Genomic DNA, 14449 nt, shown 5'->3' on the forward strand with positions numbered 1-14449 from the left:
CAGTCAGGGACGGGGGGTGAACCGACTGCGGTGATTCAGGTTCGCGGAAGTCAGAAGATGAGATGAATTTGCTATACGTGGTCAACGACGATCAAAATACAGTAGGTTCGATGACTCAAGATGAGCTCGTAAGGGCACGCAGCAGACTATTTTTCGTAAAATTTGATGTCGAAGAGCCAGCTACTCACGCAGTCACCGACATGACCTTCTTTGTTCGGCTTCTCGGCCCTTTTAAGTTAAACAGAGAAATCAGCCTAAACATACCTATTTGCGGCATTCGCCGTACCGGAGGTTTCTTTCGTACTCCGCGTGGCCGACTTAGTGAGAGGATTTGGGTGAGGTCTCACAACACCTCATTTCTCTACACCAAAGTCCGTCTTTTTTACAAGCAATTCCCTGTTCTTAATTTTCTTCTCATCGTCAAACTCCAACGATGAATACCATGCACGACTCCCACAGGAGGACTTCCATCAGTCAGCTGCTCAATCCATCATCCGACTCCTCAGTTTACTCTCATGCTTCATCGCCTGTCGCTGTTTCTCAGTACCAACATCCTCCACATCAGCCGCAGCCAAATTATAATCAGCCAATAGAGTCTGCTTCTTCTTTCCATCTCAGAGCAGCAAGCTGGGAGCCAAGTGACGACCAGTCTGTACCTAAACGTAGAATTGACAATGGGCCAGCTTTACCTCGACAATATCCATTGCCACCTCATCATCATATGCATACTGAACCTAATGGTGACATGATACCTCGCCAGGGTAGATCAAGAATGGATGATGCTGCAAATTATGCAATGCCAGCAAATTCTTGGCCATCTCAAGCAGATATGTCAAATCCTTCCTATGGATCACCCATCGTCGCACCCATGTATTCAGACGAGCGAACAGGTAAGTAAGCATGCGAGATGCACGTGAATTCTCATTCAAGCCCTTTGTCTACCCCAGCCTTATCGGGCGACTATCCACCGAACAGTTAGCTTATTTTCCGTTGACTCATGACTGCGCCACTGACGTTGTATTTAGCTCAATTCCATCCCGCGCAAAATTTCCATCCTCAACAATTACCACCAGGACATCCTGCTTCATGTAACTATTATCTCTTGATCATCCCTGCTCTCGTTTTCTCAATTTATACCGATCCTAAGCCTTGCAGCATGCTGAAAGAGCTTCTGTTCGTATAGCGGCCCGCTTTACGGCTCCTTTACCAGGGCAGCCGATTTATGAGATGGCTCCTATGCATCCACCAGCAGGAATTTTCCTGTATCACGCACCTCCGCTTCCCCCACAAAAGCGTCCGTCGACTGAAGATGACCAAGCACCGAAGGCTAAGAAGGCGAAAACTAAGCCAAAGGCTACGGAGGGAAATGGTACATTTACATTACATTTCGCATGGTATTTTACATGGTGGCTGATGATATACCCAAGGTTCATCCAAGCGGGGTTATAACGCCAAGAAGCGCAGCGAAGCTGCACAGATTGCGGCCCAAAATGGTCAGTTGATGCATAGGTGAAACCACGGTTACTAACTATCCTCTAGCTCAGTTGATGCCGACTGTTTCTTATGCATCGCCCCCTACCGACAAGGGCAAAGAGAAAACGGCAGAAGGTAAACCGCTATTTCCGCCGATATCAAATGATTATTAACGTTCAGAAGCTCCAATGCGCATGGTGACGGGCGATCATGGACAAAACACCGACGCTGCAGCTCAGCTGCACCCCGAATTACAATTTGCTCGGTGCATGTCAAATCGATATAGATCTGAACAGTTCCCGCGCTGTGTGTCGTGCACACGTCGCTGGGCTGGTGACACATGCAGATTCCAAGGCATACGATTTTTCTTGAAAGACAATCAGAGAAATATTGTTGGTGTCAGCTTCGTTGAGAACCAGCGACCTGATGCGCCAAGCATGAGTTTTCCCGTGAACTGGAACGTCTCGTTGACGCCCACGCATATACGGCGAACGAAAGTGAGAAATAATTCGTTCTGAGTTTTGACGAAATGTTGAGTCTGACCATTTGAGTAATTAGAGGACGATAGCTCAGGCTCTTCTCCCAACGCTTCTTCAGGAGCTGCAACACTTGAACTTCCCAGAGATCATCCGGAGGACCCGAGAAAGCGAAGTGCGCGCCACTTGTGGTCAGTGTCACGCGACCTTTTATATTTTTTCGTGTTTGCCCAATAATGTTTCATCACAGACACCTGCATGACCTCGATTTTCTCCAGCAGTTGGATGTGTCGATTATGTGGCAGAGAAGCATGTGCGGAATGTTTTGAACAAGTGAAAGATCTCACCGAAGATAAACCTGGTGCAAGCCAGGCTGAGATTGCTGCTCTCCAAGCCCGCCGAGAAAAACACGCTCACAGCAACCCATTTTTCTTGTCATGCACGCGGCGGAATGAGCATCACGCAAAGGACTTTTCACCGATGTCGCGCTTTTGTAAGGCCGAGCTTGCACAGGCGATTAAAGACATGGAAGCTATGCTTCAGGAGCCGGATAACGATGCACTTCCTGACGCCGGATCAATAGATCCATTACTGCAGGTGGAGCAAGCGCAGGCAAACGGGGGCACTTTGTCCTCTGCCCAGGTTTCAGATTCACAGATCGGCGGCGAGGCATCCGCATCAGCGCTAGAGCCGTTAATCTCCTCTGCTCCTCAACACGGCCTATCACAAGACGGCGTCTTCCATTCAGAATCGGCGTCAGCAACTGCTCCGTCTGCTTTACAGGTCGCCGAGCTACCGCTGTCAGCCCCCGTAATGCCACCGTCCGTTGATCAGAGTTCTACTGTGCCAAGTGAAATACCCTCACATCCGACCACCACTATCGCAGATTCACAGCTTACTGAGGAAGTTTTCCGCCCGTTGTGGGCCAAAGGAGATCCAATTGTGGTCACCGAGTTGCTGTCCAAGTTCCAGATTCAATGGACGCCTGAGTATTTCGTAGAGAAGTACACCTCTCAGAGCTGCCTCATTTTGGAGTGCCAGAGCGATGTGAATAAGCGCGTGACGGTAGGCGAGTTCTTTTCGTGGTTCGGAAAATATGAAGGGCGGGTGGAGTGCTGGAAGCTCAAGGTGAGTGTATCGTGACCGTGGCTCCTGACACACGCTTAGTGCGTATCTCTAGGATTGGCCACCATCAACAGATTTCAAGACTGCATTTCCTGAGCTTTTTGAGGACTTCAGTCGGGCTGTTCCCGTGCCCAATTATGTTCGTCGGGATGGAGCCCTCAACATTGCCTCACATTTCCCCAGCAATACAGTCGCACCGGATTTGGGTAAGCATTACGGCGACTACGAATAGAAATCGGCTGCTCATTGAGGTTTCATTGCAGGACCCAAGATGTACAACGCGATGTCATCGTTCGAGTCGGCAGGCAGCAAGGGGTCGACAAGACTTCATATGGACATGGCTGATGCCGTAAATATTATGACGTACGCGTCTACTACGCCAGATGGCAAACCTGGATGCGCGGTATGGGACCTCTTCCGTGCCCAAGATGCAGAGAAACTGCGTACTTTCCTTCGGAGGAAGTTCAAGGGCACATATCAACACGACCCGATCCACTCACAGCAGTTCTACCTGGATAGTCAGCTACGGAAAGAGCTGTATGATACGCATGGCATCAAGAGTCATCGGGTATATCAAAAACCAGGAGAAGCTATATTCATTCCAGCCGGTTGCGCTCATCAGGTTCGTCATTTACCCTTTTGCTGTACTCTGACGCTCATATCACGATTTGCAATACAGGTATGCAATCTCGCGGACTGTATCAAAGTCGCGGTCGATTTCGTCAGCCCCGAGAACATTGCGCGCTGTGAGAAATTGACACGCGAATTCCGGGAGCAAAACCAGTCCATGGCGTGGAAGGAGGACGTTCTCCAACTCCGTACTATGATGTGGTTCGCGTGGCTTTCGTGTTGTCGGCAAGAGAAAGAGATGAACGAGCCTTGAAGCTTCAGGTGCACGTGGATGTGGATGTTCTGTTCCTTGTGGTGACGATATTTTGTATGATAGAGGGGTTTAGTATTGTATGGGGGAAACCCAATTAATCGGTCGATGTGCAATGTGTGCTTTCTATTTTTCACTTGCTTTCTTGTACATGCGTAATTTCAGTGCTTTCGTGCTTATCTGCGCATGGGTCCGTGAGTTTCTGTTACTTATCTGCACTGCGGCCTCGGATGCGGAGATGGATCCTTCACAATCTTATCGCATAACTTGTGGACTGTATTGCCTCATGTTATCACCACGTTTTTGAACGTTTGAACTCCGACCACTGCACTGCCATGCGGCATTGAAGTTCATACATCTAGGCGGCTATTTGGATCCAAGGGGTTTGCCAAACAAAGCTGCACAGCTCACACCACTTAAGCCTATACATCGCCCACGATGCACTCCATGAAGTACGTGCCACTTTCCGTTTATCATCGCTGCAATGTCGACATTCGTCCTGGTTGCATAATGCACATATCCACTCAACACGCCCGATCTCCGATCTCAAAATACGATGTCTTGTAGCATAAGCCTGCCACAGTTGTGGAAGTTGGCCACAGAGGGTGGCTCGTTTTTTCTAACCAAGCGTATAAGAAACATGCATCACCCTGCTATGTGGCATATCGAAACTCGCTTTCCTCTCACTCTACCCTCATCTCTTCCCGATCATGACCGAAGCAGACGCCGTTACTTTGGTTAGAGATAATGCCGCTAAGAATTTCTCGTGGTACATTTCGCCGGGAAGGCCCATGATCTCCGTTAGGTCCGAATCGAGCTTTGCCTCTCGAGCATGGATGCCACCGAGGCCGGCAAACACATCAACCGAGGAGCAATCACCAAAACACCTAGCCAACTGGCATCTTCTGGGTATTAGACTAACGAGACCAACATTGAATCAATGCCTACAGTCTTATTTCCGTAGGATGCAACACGTTATGACCCGAATATGCCATCCTTTGTCCATCCACAATGAAGCCTGCTCGATCCTACATTCAGCGAAGAACGCCGGATTCATTGAACCGAGGTTATTGGCCGAGGGACTATTCATCGCCGGAGCTGCTCAACTGCAGTACACCCGGACTGTGGCACTGCTTATACATGATGTTCTCATAGAACTCAATATGACCGACTGGCGTGTCATGCACGCTGTGGGAGTGCATCTCGAAGAATTTGCGACGTCGACTCTAGTCAACGTTTTTCATAATGTATGTCAATCTCTCGTGCATAATTTTTGGTGTACCAAACCACTTTATAGTTTTCGGGGGATTTCAAGTGTAATTATAATGCGACCAGTTTGGAGAAAGGCTAACGACACACTTGAGTCTCTTCGAGACCAACAGTTCAATGCAGCAGCTTTATATGGCGATCTTGTTTCGTTTGGCATTATCCCTCACAATCTATTTGTTTCCGTCATAAACAGCTTCTTGGACGACATATCATCGATATCCCAGTATCGCGTCATTTATCTCCTGATACTCCGAGCAATATTCCAAGATGTATTCCCTATACATCCTGACTTGTTTACTTGGCTGGCGGGACAGGTTGCTCTTTCCACTGCAAATCAAGCTGCGTTTCGATGACGAGATGATCCAGAGGTGGATTATTGTAAGTAGTTATACTGTCGTTTTGCTTGATGTTAATATACTCGTTACTGTGACCAGGAAATCTGCAACTTGATCGATAAGGCTAGCTGGAACGTCCAAAACCAAGCCACCGTGCCGCAATCTTCCAACTCGCCAGCCGGAAAGCATATATGGGATAGACAGCTCACCAGACAGGGTCTGTACGATTTAATCCAAATTCAAATCCGGAGGGCGGGAGAGATGTACACGATGATGTGTTAATGTAGACTTGGTCTGTGGTAATTCAAGTTCTTATACCCAGCCTCAGAATGTGAACGTAGTGAACTTGTGAAGGAACGCGGGAGGTCACGGGATTTCCATCTTGGGTCCAAAAATTTCTTACATACTCTAATACATCCTCACATATGCACATCTACATCTACTAAAGGTATGCCGCCAGCAATCACATATGATCCCAGGAAACACGTTGGGGTTCACCCAGAACGTGTCTCTCATGTTTCCAGCACGAACTTTCCCGGACACCACCCAGATGAGGACCACTCATGGGACCTTGAGAGATTCAAGAAGGTGCGTCTCGGCCCTAAAGCTTGATCTGTATCCGACTAATCCACGGTCTTGCAAGGATAGGGACTGACCGTCAAAATAGAAAGATTATCGAACCGCTCCATTGAATTTGACCTAGTAGGTGTGGATGCATCAATCGCAAATGCTTACAGGAGAATACTGATAGCCGAGGCAAGTCAAATTAGTTTTCATTCGCGGCGCGATCGTCTGACGTACTCTAGGTTCCAACAATCTGTGTCGAAAGAGTTTACGTTTGGGACAACACTTCGGTTGTTGTCGATGAAGTGTTTGCACAGCGGATAGGCCTCGTGCCTCTAAACGTCGATCCGGCTCTCATGGATATGAAACAAAGCTAGTTAAAAATTGTTAAGGATGTTCTTCATGCTAATACCTTGACAGGCCAAAATGACCAGGCTACTGACCGCAATACACTCGTGTTTCGGTTACAAGTTTCCTGCGAGCGTCGGAAGAATGCGCCAAAAGATACCACGGACCCAAACAAGCTGTATATCAACCATGAGGTCCTGTCCTCACATTTGAAATGGGTTCCACAAGGAGAGCAAGAGATTGTTCTGGCAGACAATCCCCCTGCACCCACGAATTTAAATATTGTGCTGACCAAACTACGGCCTGGGCAAGAAGTTGATATGGAGCTACATGCTGTCAAGGGAGTAGGGAAAGATCACGCAAAGTTCTGTCCAGTTGGTGAGCGACCACTCTGAAGGAGCAGTAGCTGGATGTCTAACCTCGAGTAACAGCGACAGCGTCATATCGTCTACTACCATTGGTGATTTTGAACCCAGAAAAGCCCGTACCTCGAGAACTTGCAGAAAAATTTCAAAAATGCTTCTCGTCGGGTGTCATTCGAGTAGATCCTCGAACGAAAGCTGTCAGCGTGGACAGTAAGAAAATGCGAAACGAGACGATGAGTAGAGAAGTGTATAGACATCCAGAGTTTGAAGGATGCGTTCAACTTGCTCGAGTCCGAGATCATTTCTTATGTATGTGTCCTCTCCTCGTCCACGTGTGCTTCGACTGATATCTCTGCATAGTTAATATAGAGTCTGAAGGATTTTATCCTCCACAACGTCTACTTCCAGAGGCAATTGCTGTCATGCGAGCCAAGATTGCTACTGTCAAGCGTGCCGCAGAAATGCTACTAAATAATGGTGACGATCTAGGTGACGTTGCGATGGCAAATGCTTAGTTACGTATGTTACCCCCTGTATTGTCAGAGGCCACGTCTGTACTATTTCCACTTTGTTATCTTCGTAGCTGTTTTATCATGCAAGTGCTTTTCATTCGACAGCGGAAACCATCCTACAGTAGATGTGCATCTACATATGGTGATACAAGTCCTAAAGTGCGTACACTTGTTCAAAAATGACTCACAGGCGCATGTAGCACAGTGAAATAAGGTCGCCGGAGTCGAACCATTGTGGCTACGTCACAACCCTGGCTGCTTTAGAATCCAGCATTATTTCATGTACCTGGTCCCATCCTTGAGGCAGTGTTGAGTTAAACATGGTCGTAAATGGACCGGGAGAACCTTCCCCCCAAATGGTCTCAAGTTCAGGAAGTATGTCAAGGAGGATGCGAGCAACCGCTTCTGGGTCACTGATGTGAGAATCAATAAGTCTGGGATATTTGACCAGTCGATTGCAAACACCACCGCCTGGTTTATCACCCCGCAGTCCATCCAGCTTGGTGGCGTCGATAGCCAAGTTAAAGAAACGAAGATTGGGGCACAACTCCAGAAGCGAAATGAGACCGTGAAAGGTGATTTCAGGAGTTTGATTGCTACGTAGGTCAGTCATGTTAAAATCTGCAAACGGTGCCGTTCCCTCTAGATGTATTGACATCATTGGACCAAAGGGCATATGTGGTGGGAGTCCAACAGGCAGGGGTGGCAAAGGTGGGAAATCATCATCGGGGAGGTCCACAATAGGCAGGGGATGGGAAGGAATCCGCGGGTACAGATTGCGACAGTCGAACAGTTCAAGTTCCTCCAGCAGTGGCCAAGCAGAAGCCATGGCACGCAGATCATCATCCGCGGGCAAGAACAGCGGCGTCATCATTATGCGCAATACACGAAGGTTGCAGCAAAGGAAAAGGGGTCGAAGTACATTAGAGCTGTTGATGACACCGCTACTCAGCAGGGGAACGTTCATGCGAAATTCTTCAAGGTTGCCGCAAGACACATTTTGACCAATGGGTTGTAGAATGGGCTCGACCGTTTCCACACTAACACCCCCCGACCGGTACACCGGAAGGAAAATATCCATAGATTTGGGCAAGTTCCTTACAGCTTGAAGAATAGAATGAACAGTCGCTAGACTGTTGGCTTGAAATTGGAGAGTGCGCAACGATGGAAATGAGAGCGAATTTGCGGGCAGATTGAGATCAGATATGCTGTCAACGCGCAACCGAAGGATTCTGAGAGATGACAGTGCGGAAAGGCTGAGGATGCATTCGCAACCCTACGGGACTGTAATCCAGCACCTCGAGCTTCTTCCAAGAGCAAATTACTCGGGATAAGCAGCTTTCGGCTATTGCTTCGCATCCTTCTGAGAGATAGAATGTTAATCCCAGCGTATTCAGCTCCGGGCAGAGTCCCCGGATTTTGGACAGGAGTAACGGGGTGGATTTTGGGCTCCACTGAAAGCTTGATATGCGAAGAGACAATAAACGTGGATTGAGCAGTGGCCAGAGTAGAGCAAGACTAAGTTCATCAGTCCAAGCCAGGTGGGTGAGATTGGGAAGGAGTGGAGCTGGGAACTTGAAGAACGTGGAACACTCCCAGGTCATCAGGAACAGCTCTGACTCTCCAGCCCCCTTCGTATCCAGAAAGCTCTATTTTGTGGACGCGATACGCGTACTTGTGAAAAACAGATAGGTCGGGTCCTGCATCAGCGTCGAATTCTGACGGGTCCTGTTCGGTAAGCGGATTAGCGTGAGGAGCAACACATGGATACTGGAGACGTACCTCATCGCTCAACTTCATGTTAGTATCGTAGATGCACGATACTAACGGGTACAGGCTACGTAGCTCGCCCCAGAGAGCATCCAGCGAGGCATCACTGAGAGCGCTGCAGGTTCTGGCAAGTGCTGCGAGAGTCCGGCGACTGATTTGCTCACTACCAGCCTTGATGAATGTGAAGATGTGATCTAGGATATCTGGAACGAGTAGCGCGTGATGCATTTCGACAATTTGATAGTTGTTGTTCACAATGTCAGCTGTAAGCGAGCTGGGGGAAATATTTTAGTAAGAGAAGGTGGACGAGAAGTGACCAGATGATACCTCAGGCCTCAGGTCCTCAGCGTCACGAACAAACAGCTGCGGTATACTAGGCGCGATCTAAACACAACTTAAGTAGTGAACGAAAAAGGAAAACGACTATATCCTACTGAGGCAGCGATTTAGTCATGCTTAGGTACGCAATTCAGGATGTCAGTACGGGTAAGAACCCAATAGTTCTACTTAGACTAGTTATCGTACTTCATGCATAATCAATGGTCAAATCGTATGTTGTCCGTCCCGAAACCGTCCCGGATTTATCTGGTAACTGGTACTACACAAGAAACGCACACTGGTCATATAGTGATCTGCCTGAAAGTTATCATATATGAAGACTGTCGAGCCATAATATAAACTCTGAGCAGGGAAGTTTATACGTAGTTATACATAATAAATGCATCTGGATTAGGTCTGGGAAACAGGCTGTGGTGTAGCATGTCTCACATCATTTCTGAAATCCATCATTCTCTGACGAACGATGTTCCACCTTTGAGGCACCATATTGTGTGGGGGCATGTTTTGAGGTGGAGCTGGCAGTAGAGCGTTTGGCCCCGCAAGGGGATCAAGCTCAGGAAGTATGTCAAAGAGGATGCGAGCAACCACCTCAGGGTCGCCAATGGGCGAATCGATAAGCCTGGCATACTTGACCAGTCGATTACAAACTCCACCACCTGGATTATCGCCTTGCAAATCATCCAGTTTGGTAGCATCGAGCGCTAGGTCAAAGTAGTAAAGATTTGGGCATAGCTTCAAGAGCGAAATGAGGCCGTGAAGAGTAATTTCAGCGGTTCGTGATCTGATGGGGAAAAAAAGGTCTGGTGGAGGAAACGCTGGGAATACTGGAAATACTGGAGGGGGAATGGTAAATACAGGTAGGTACGGAAACTGATTCGCCTGACCAGCGTTTGCCAGAGGTATTTGCATAGGTGCGGGGTGGTGATGGGCCATGACAGTAACCACCGGAGGTTGTGGAGCTTGATTTGGCTGGCCAAGACCCGTGGTAGTGATGGGTGGTAGAGATGGTTGAGGATTGGGAGGAAGAGGGGGTGGAGGTGGGGGTGGAGGGGGAGTCTGAGTCGCTACACGTGGTCGTAAATCGATCAGCTCGAGTTCCTCGAGCAGTGGCCAAGCGTAAGCCATCGTTTCCAGGTCGTCGTTACTGAGAGTGAATGGCGATGACATTCGCACGGACAGTGTGCGAAGTTCACGACACACGAAGAGGGGTCGTAGGATCTCAGAGATATTGTCAGGGTTATCTCCCAGAAGGAGTGGGAGATTCAGACTGAAATGTCGAAGTTCGTGGTACAATGCATCTCGACTGACGAGGCCCAGGAGGACCCCGACAATTTGCGGACTGCAAGTTCCTCTGCGGGACCGCCCTGCGAACACATCGATTTTCAAAGATTTAGGAAAGCTTTTCATCGCTTTCATAAGAGTGATAGCAGTGTCAAGGGTGTCAGTTTGGAACTGGAAAGTATGCAGCGATGGAAATGAAAGCGAGTCTGGAGGTAGATCGATGACGGATGCAGTGTTAACCTGCAGGCGGAGAATTCTGAGAGATTCCATCCCAGACAGGTATAGAAGACCTTCATAGGTCATGGGGTTGCAGTCCAGCTCCTCGAGTTTGGCCCAAGAACCGATTACCCGAGATATGCAATACGTGCTCTGAGTTAATTCCGAGTCTATATGTCCATCCCAAGAATGAACTTGTAGTGTCAGTGATTTGATTTTCGGGCAAAGTCCAGGAATTTTGGTCAGGGCAAATAGGGTGGATGCTGAGCTCCAGCGGTGGCTGGGTATTTTCAGAGACAGCAAATGTGGACCGAGCAGATGGCGAAGTAAATTGAGACCCATCCCAGGGGCCCAAGATAAGTGCCTGAGGTTCGGTAGGAGAGGGGAGTTCAGTGGATAATAGAGCAATGCGCCTAAATCTCGGTGACAGATGGGTAACCACCGTTGCGTCTCCAGAATCTTTGTTGTCCGGAAAGGTCTAATTTGCGGACACGATGAGCATATTTGTCGAAGACAGAGCAATCTGGTCTCGTGTCATCGTTGGCTTCAATCGTGAGCTGTGAGATAGAATGTGATAATTTAGCTTGAACTGTACGGTAAACAAATATAATAGACATGCCTCATCGCTCAACGGTATAGTGTTTGTTGCGTAAATGCACGATGCTAGCGGACGCAAACTATCCAGTTCGCTCCACAGAGCATCCAGAGAGGCCTCACTGAGGGCGCTACAGGTTCTGGCTAGTATGGCAAAGGTACAGCGACCCGTTAGCTTATCTTCCTTGATAGAGGCGAAGATGTAGGCTCGGATATCTGGAATGAGCAACGCATGATGCATGTCGATATCTGAGCCAGACGCCTGGTGATTAGATGGGAACAAGTGGATTTCAAAGTTCACTGGTGAATATGACTCTGAGGGCGCTAGGCCAAGTTCTCAGGTATAGTAGCCGTCAGTACGAGCGGCCTTTGTATGTAATATGCGGAACCATCATGCACATGCATCAAGTCCACACAAGATTAATAAGCAGTGCGAAAATAACCCGATATGGGGTTGTCGCAGTGTCCTAGACTAAGCTTCTTCCACTGGTACTCGGATTTGACATCCATAGGACATCAATACTCGGGATTCATATTCGCTGCATCGAGTAACTTCAGCCTGCGCTTGCAAGACACTTTGCTATGCCCCAGATTCGTAAAAGTATGTAGTTAATCAACTCCATGAAAATATACTCATTCATGATATCGATACCGCGGAATAGAAACGTCCAAGCGAGGGACGACGCACCAACGTCAAAAGTTGAAGCATAAGGTCTCACAGGGCAGAAAGAAAGCTAAGAAAGAGGCTAGGAAAGAACAGGCTGCTGGAAAAAGTGAGTGGCATGCATTGTTATAGGCAAACTGCTTCGTTCAGTGCTTTGAGACCGCATCTATAATTTGTTCTGCTCGGTCGTTTATCTCCTTGTGCTCATAGTCTTTTCTAGCCCACAAGAAATCCAAAAAAGATCCTGGAATCCCGAACAATTTTCCCTACAAGGATCAGATACTCGCGGAAGTTGCAGAGTCACGACGTCAAGTAAGAAAGCACTAATCCATATGAAATTTCCCCTACTGACTTGACCGTACTACAGGCCGCAGAGGAAAAGCAGCGACGTAAAAATGAAAAGCGTGCCGCTCTTACTGGACTCGACGTCAAAGACGTCGAGGATTCTCAAAAAAACATCATGGATGTTGACGTCGACGAAAATCAAAATGATGGGCAAGGGTTTGATGGTATTATGTCCATTCGTCCCGCACCTCTAGTGCCACCCAAAAAGAAGTCCGTAGAACCTTCGAATTCAGAACCTGTCATACCGGTTACCGAAGGACCTCAATCTCTCCGCGAGGTATTGCAAAAAGCGGACGTTCTCCTGCATGTAGTGGATGCACGGGATCCTGCAGCAGGCCTCAGTGAAACTTTGTTTAAAGAAGCGACAGGCAAAGATATCATACTCATCGTGAACAAGATTGGTAGGTTGTTCGTACTGTGTGAATGACACTGGATTGATTGCGTTTAGATTCCGTACCACGAGAATCTCTGGTGTCATGGCTGTCCCACTTGCGATCAACGTATACCACCCTGCCTTTTCGCGTGGCGGAAGCTTTCTTACCATCCAAACCCAACCCGCCCCCGGCATCGAAGAAGATTTCTCTTAAATTGGACGATGCGCTTGGCTCAGACGCAGTTTGGCAGCAGCTTAGCAAGCTCAAAGCCAAAAAATCTGGTGAGGAGTTGGTTGTGGCCCTAACGGGAGTTACCAATGTGAGTTTCCTCGATTGATTTCGTGTCGAACCGTTGTTGATCAAATTGCCCCGTCCAGTCTGGCAAATCAGCGGTCATCAATTCTCTTGCACATGCAAATCTATTACCCATTTACAATCTCAATTCTGCGATCTCTGCAAAAGGCCCTTACACGACCACATCAGCAAGCGAGCTGGTCTTGGAGTTTCCTGACAAAAAAGGGGGGAAAGTGCGGTTGATTGATACTCCAGGATTGGAATATGTCCGTGCAGAGGGTGTAGAAGAGCAGGAGAAGGAAATGACGAGAGCAAGAGACATCCTGCTTCGAAGTCGAGGGCGGATCGATCGACTCAAAGACCCATTGTTTGCTGGCAAGTATCTCCGAGCTGCTCCTCTACCCAAAATCTGACGTCCATGAAAGTTGCGCATATAGTGTCTCGAGCAGATATCCAGGATTTGATGCTGGCATATAGCTTGCCTGCATTTTCGAAGGGCGACCTGACCTCATTCCTTGCTGGAATGGCACGTGCAAGCGGGCTTATCAAAAAGGTAGGTTTTCCGAGGATACGATTCAAGCGCACGCTGATATCTGTGACATACAGCGTGGTGTCCTGGATCATGCAGGTGCAGCACGCATTGTCCTCAGAGATTGGAGTATCGGAAAATTCGCGAGGTATACCATGCCATTAGGGTCATCGACTACCTCCTCTTCAACAAACGACGAGGGAATTATGGCAACGCTGAAGAGCCGGAAAGAACTACGGAAAGCGGAAGATGTGAAACTTGTACAGTTGCAACCTGGCGAAGCAGAGAAGAGGGAGGTGTTATTGGATGATGTGTGGATTGTTGACGAAGAAGTCAGCGAGGATGAGGCCGATGATGAGGATGCCGGAGATGAAGAGGCAAGCGGAGATGAGGACGGTGATGAAGACGAAGCCGATCAAGGCAGCGATCCCGAGAGTGGTGAGGAAGAGGTTGATGAAGAGGAGGTGCCTGAACTGTTGCCCCCGCCTAAACGAAAGCGAACGGTATCCTTTGCTGTTGTTTCAGCTGGAGGGAAGCGGCAGCGAAGGACCGGCCGTAGCTGAAGTCACCGGTGACTTACTGTATACATGACGTACAAGACATGCTGTGTCGAAGAGCGTGGGTTTTGATTCTGACTTGTTTTGCACGCTCCAAACGTCTAGTAGCCACGCGGCCTAACATGTGGAGAGACTAGTC

The 14449-nt window shown here is 48.4% G+C and overlaps 6 protein-coding genes across 6 annotated transcripts; 4 read left to right on the plus strand and 2 right to left on the minus strand.

The window, feature by feature from the left end:
- Nucleotides 1–286: 286 nt before the first annotated feature.
- On the plus strand, nucleotides 287–4129 carry BJ212DRAFT_1375156 (uncharacterized protein). The gene is made up of 12 exons (XM_041336431.1): nucleotides 287–890; nucleotides 948–974; nucleotides 1026–1088; nucleotides 1184–1369; nucleotides 1428–1493; nucleotides 1540–1608; nucleotides 1657–1970; nucleotides 2032–2140; nucleotides 2200–3077; nucleotides 3130–3280; nucleotides 3338–3696; nucleotides 3754–4129. The coding sequence occupies exons 1-12, from the start codon at nucleotides 434–436 to the stop codon at nucleotides 3955–3957; spliced, it is 2883 nt and encodes a 960-aa protein (XP_041189800.1). The 5' UTR covers nucleotides 287–433; the 3' UTR covers nucleotides 3958–4129.
- Nucleotides 4130–4341: 212 nt separating this feature from the next.
- BJ212DRAFT_1375158 (uncharacterized protein) lies at nucleotides 4342–5945 on the plus strand. The gene is made up of 5 exons (XM_041336432.1): nucleotides 4342–5201; nucleotides 5252–5268; nucleotides 5297–5515; nucleotides 5538–5673; nucleotides 5768–5945. Exons 1-4 carry the CDS (start codon nucleotides 4665–4667, stop codon nucleotides 5671–5673), a joined length of 909 nt encoding a protein of 302 aa, XP_041189801.1. The 5' UTR covers nucleotides 4342–4664; the 3' UTR covers nucleotides 5768–5945.
- A 35-nt stretch (nucleotides 5946–5980) lies between these two features.
- BJ212DRAFT_1375162 (DNA-directed RNA polymerase) lies at nucleotides 5981–7463 on the plus strand. The gene is made up of 6 exons (XM_041336433.1): nucleotides 5981–6146; nucleotides 6207–6314; nucleotides 6365–6494; nucleotides 6543–6848; nucleotides 6902–7144; nucleotides 7196–7463. Exons 1-6 carry the CDS (start codon nucleotides 6009–6011, stop codon nucleotides 7348–7350), a joined length of 1080 nt encoding a protein of 359 aa, XP_041189802.1. The 5' UTR covers nucleotides 5981–6008; the 3' UTR covers nucleotides 7351–7463.
- Nucleotides 7464–7585: 122 nt separating this feature from the next.
- Nucleotides 7586–9345, minus strand: BJ212DRAFT_1483811 (uncharacterized protein; the record flags this gene model as incomplete). Its single annotated transcript, XM_041340683.1, has 4 exons — nucleotides 7586–8579; nucleotides 8633–8865; nucleotides 8932–9075; nucleotides 9130–9345. 4 exons carry the CDS (start codon nucleotides 9343–9345, stop codon nucleotides 7586–7588), a joined length of 1587 nt encoding a protein of 528 aa, XP_041189803.1.
- Nucleotides 9346–9622: 277 nt separating this feature from the next.
- BJ212DRAFT_557213 (uncharacterized protein) lies at nucleotides 9623–11588 on the minus strand. The gene is made up of 2 exons (XM_041343508.1): nucleotides 11573–11588; nucleotides 9623–11510 (listed from the first exon to the last, which is right to left on the minus strand). The coding sequence occupies exon 2, from the start codon at nucleotides 11293–11295 to the stop codon at nucleotides 9847–9849; it is 1449 nt and encodes a 482-aa protein (XP_041189804.1). The 5' UTR covers nucleotides 11296–11510; nucleotides 11573–11588; the 3' UTR covers nucleotides 9623–9846.
- A 433-nt stretch (nucleotides 11589–12021) lies between these two features.
- On the plus strand, nucleotides 12022–14405 carry BJ212DRAFT_557322 (P-loop containing nucleoside triphosphate hydrolase protein). Its single transcript, XM_041343509.1, has 8 exons — nucleotides 12022–12148; nucleotides 12210–12320; nucleotides 12432–12523; nucleotides 12579–12957; nucleotides 13005–13249; nucleotides 13308–13599; nucleotides 13650–13777; nucleotides 13831–14405. The coding sequence occupies exons 1-8, from the start codon at nucleotides 12130–12132 to the stop codon at nucleotides 14314–14316; spliced, it is 1752 nt and encodes a 583-aa protein (XP_041189805.1). The 5' UTR covers nucleotides 12022–12129; the 3' UTR covers nucleotides 14317–14405.
- The last annotated feature ends 44 nt before the right edge of the window (nucleotides 14406–14449 follow it).

The sequence above is a fragment of the Suillus subaureus genome, assembly GCF_016647635.1.
Source record: "Suillus subaureus strain MN1 chromosome Unknown BJ212scaffold_30, whole genome shotgun sequence".
NCBI classification, from domain to species: Eukaryota; Fungi; Basidiomycota; class Agaricomycetes; order Boletales; family Suillaceae; genus Suillus; species Suillus subaureus.

What these genes read in the sequence shown, in the direction of transcription:
- BJ212DRAFT_557213 (XM_041343508.1), bottom strand. Translation starts at nt 11,295, where the DNA reads ATGGGTCTCAATTTACTTCGCCATCTGCTCGGTCCACATTTGCTGTCT.
- BJ212DRAFT_1375156 (XM_041336431.1), top strand. Translation starts at nt 434, where the DNA reads ATGAATACCATGCACGACTCCCACAGGAGGACTTCCATCAGTCAGCTG. An exon ending in ACAGATTGCGGCCCAAAATG is followed by an intron (nt 1,494 to 1,539) that starts GTCAGTTGATGC and finishes ACTATCCTCTAG; the next exon opens with CTCAGTTGATGCCGACTGTT. An exon ending in CAGCCGGTTGCGCTCATCAG is followed by an intron (nt 3,697 to 3,753) that starts GTTCGTCATTTA and finishes TTTGCAATACAG; the next exon opens with GTATGCAATCTCGCGGACTG.
- BJ212DRAFT_1375158 (XM_041336432.1), top strand. Translation starts at nt 4,665, where the DNA reads ATGACCGAAGCAGACGCCGTTACTTTGGTTAGAGATAATGCCGCTAAG.
- BJ212DRAFT_557322 (XM_041343509.1), top strand. An exon ending in CCCTAACGGGAGTTACCAAT is followed by an intron (nt 13,250 to 13,307) that starts GTGAGTTTCCTC and finishes TGCCCCGTCCAG; the next exon opens with TCTGGCAAATCAGCGGTCAT. An exon ending in CAAAGACCCATTGTTTGCTG is followed by an intron (nt 13,600 to 13,649) that starts GCAAGTATCTCC and finishes CGTCCATGAAAG; the next exon opens with TTGCGCATATAGTGTCTCGA.
- BJ212DRAFT_1375162 (XM_041336433.1), top strand. Translation starts at nt 6,009, where the DNA reads ATGCCGCCAGCAATCACATATGATCCCAGGAAACACGTTGGGGTTCAC. An exon ending in GGAGAATACTGATAGCCGAG is followed by an intron (nt 6,315 to 6,364) that starts GCAAGTCAAATT and finishes GACGTACTCTAG; the next exon opens with GTTCCAACAATCTGTGTCGA. An exon ending in TCTCATGGATATGAAACAAA is followed by an intron (nt 6,495 to 6,542) that starts GCTAGTTAAAAA and finishes ATACCTTGACAG; the next exon opens with GCCAAAATGACCAGGCTACT.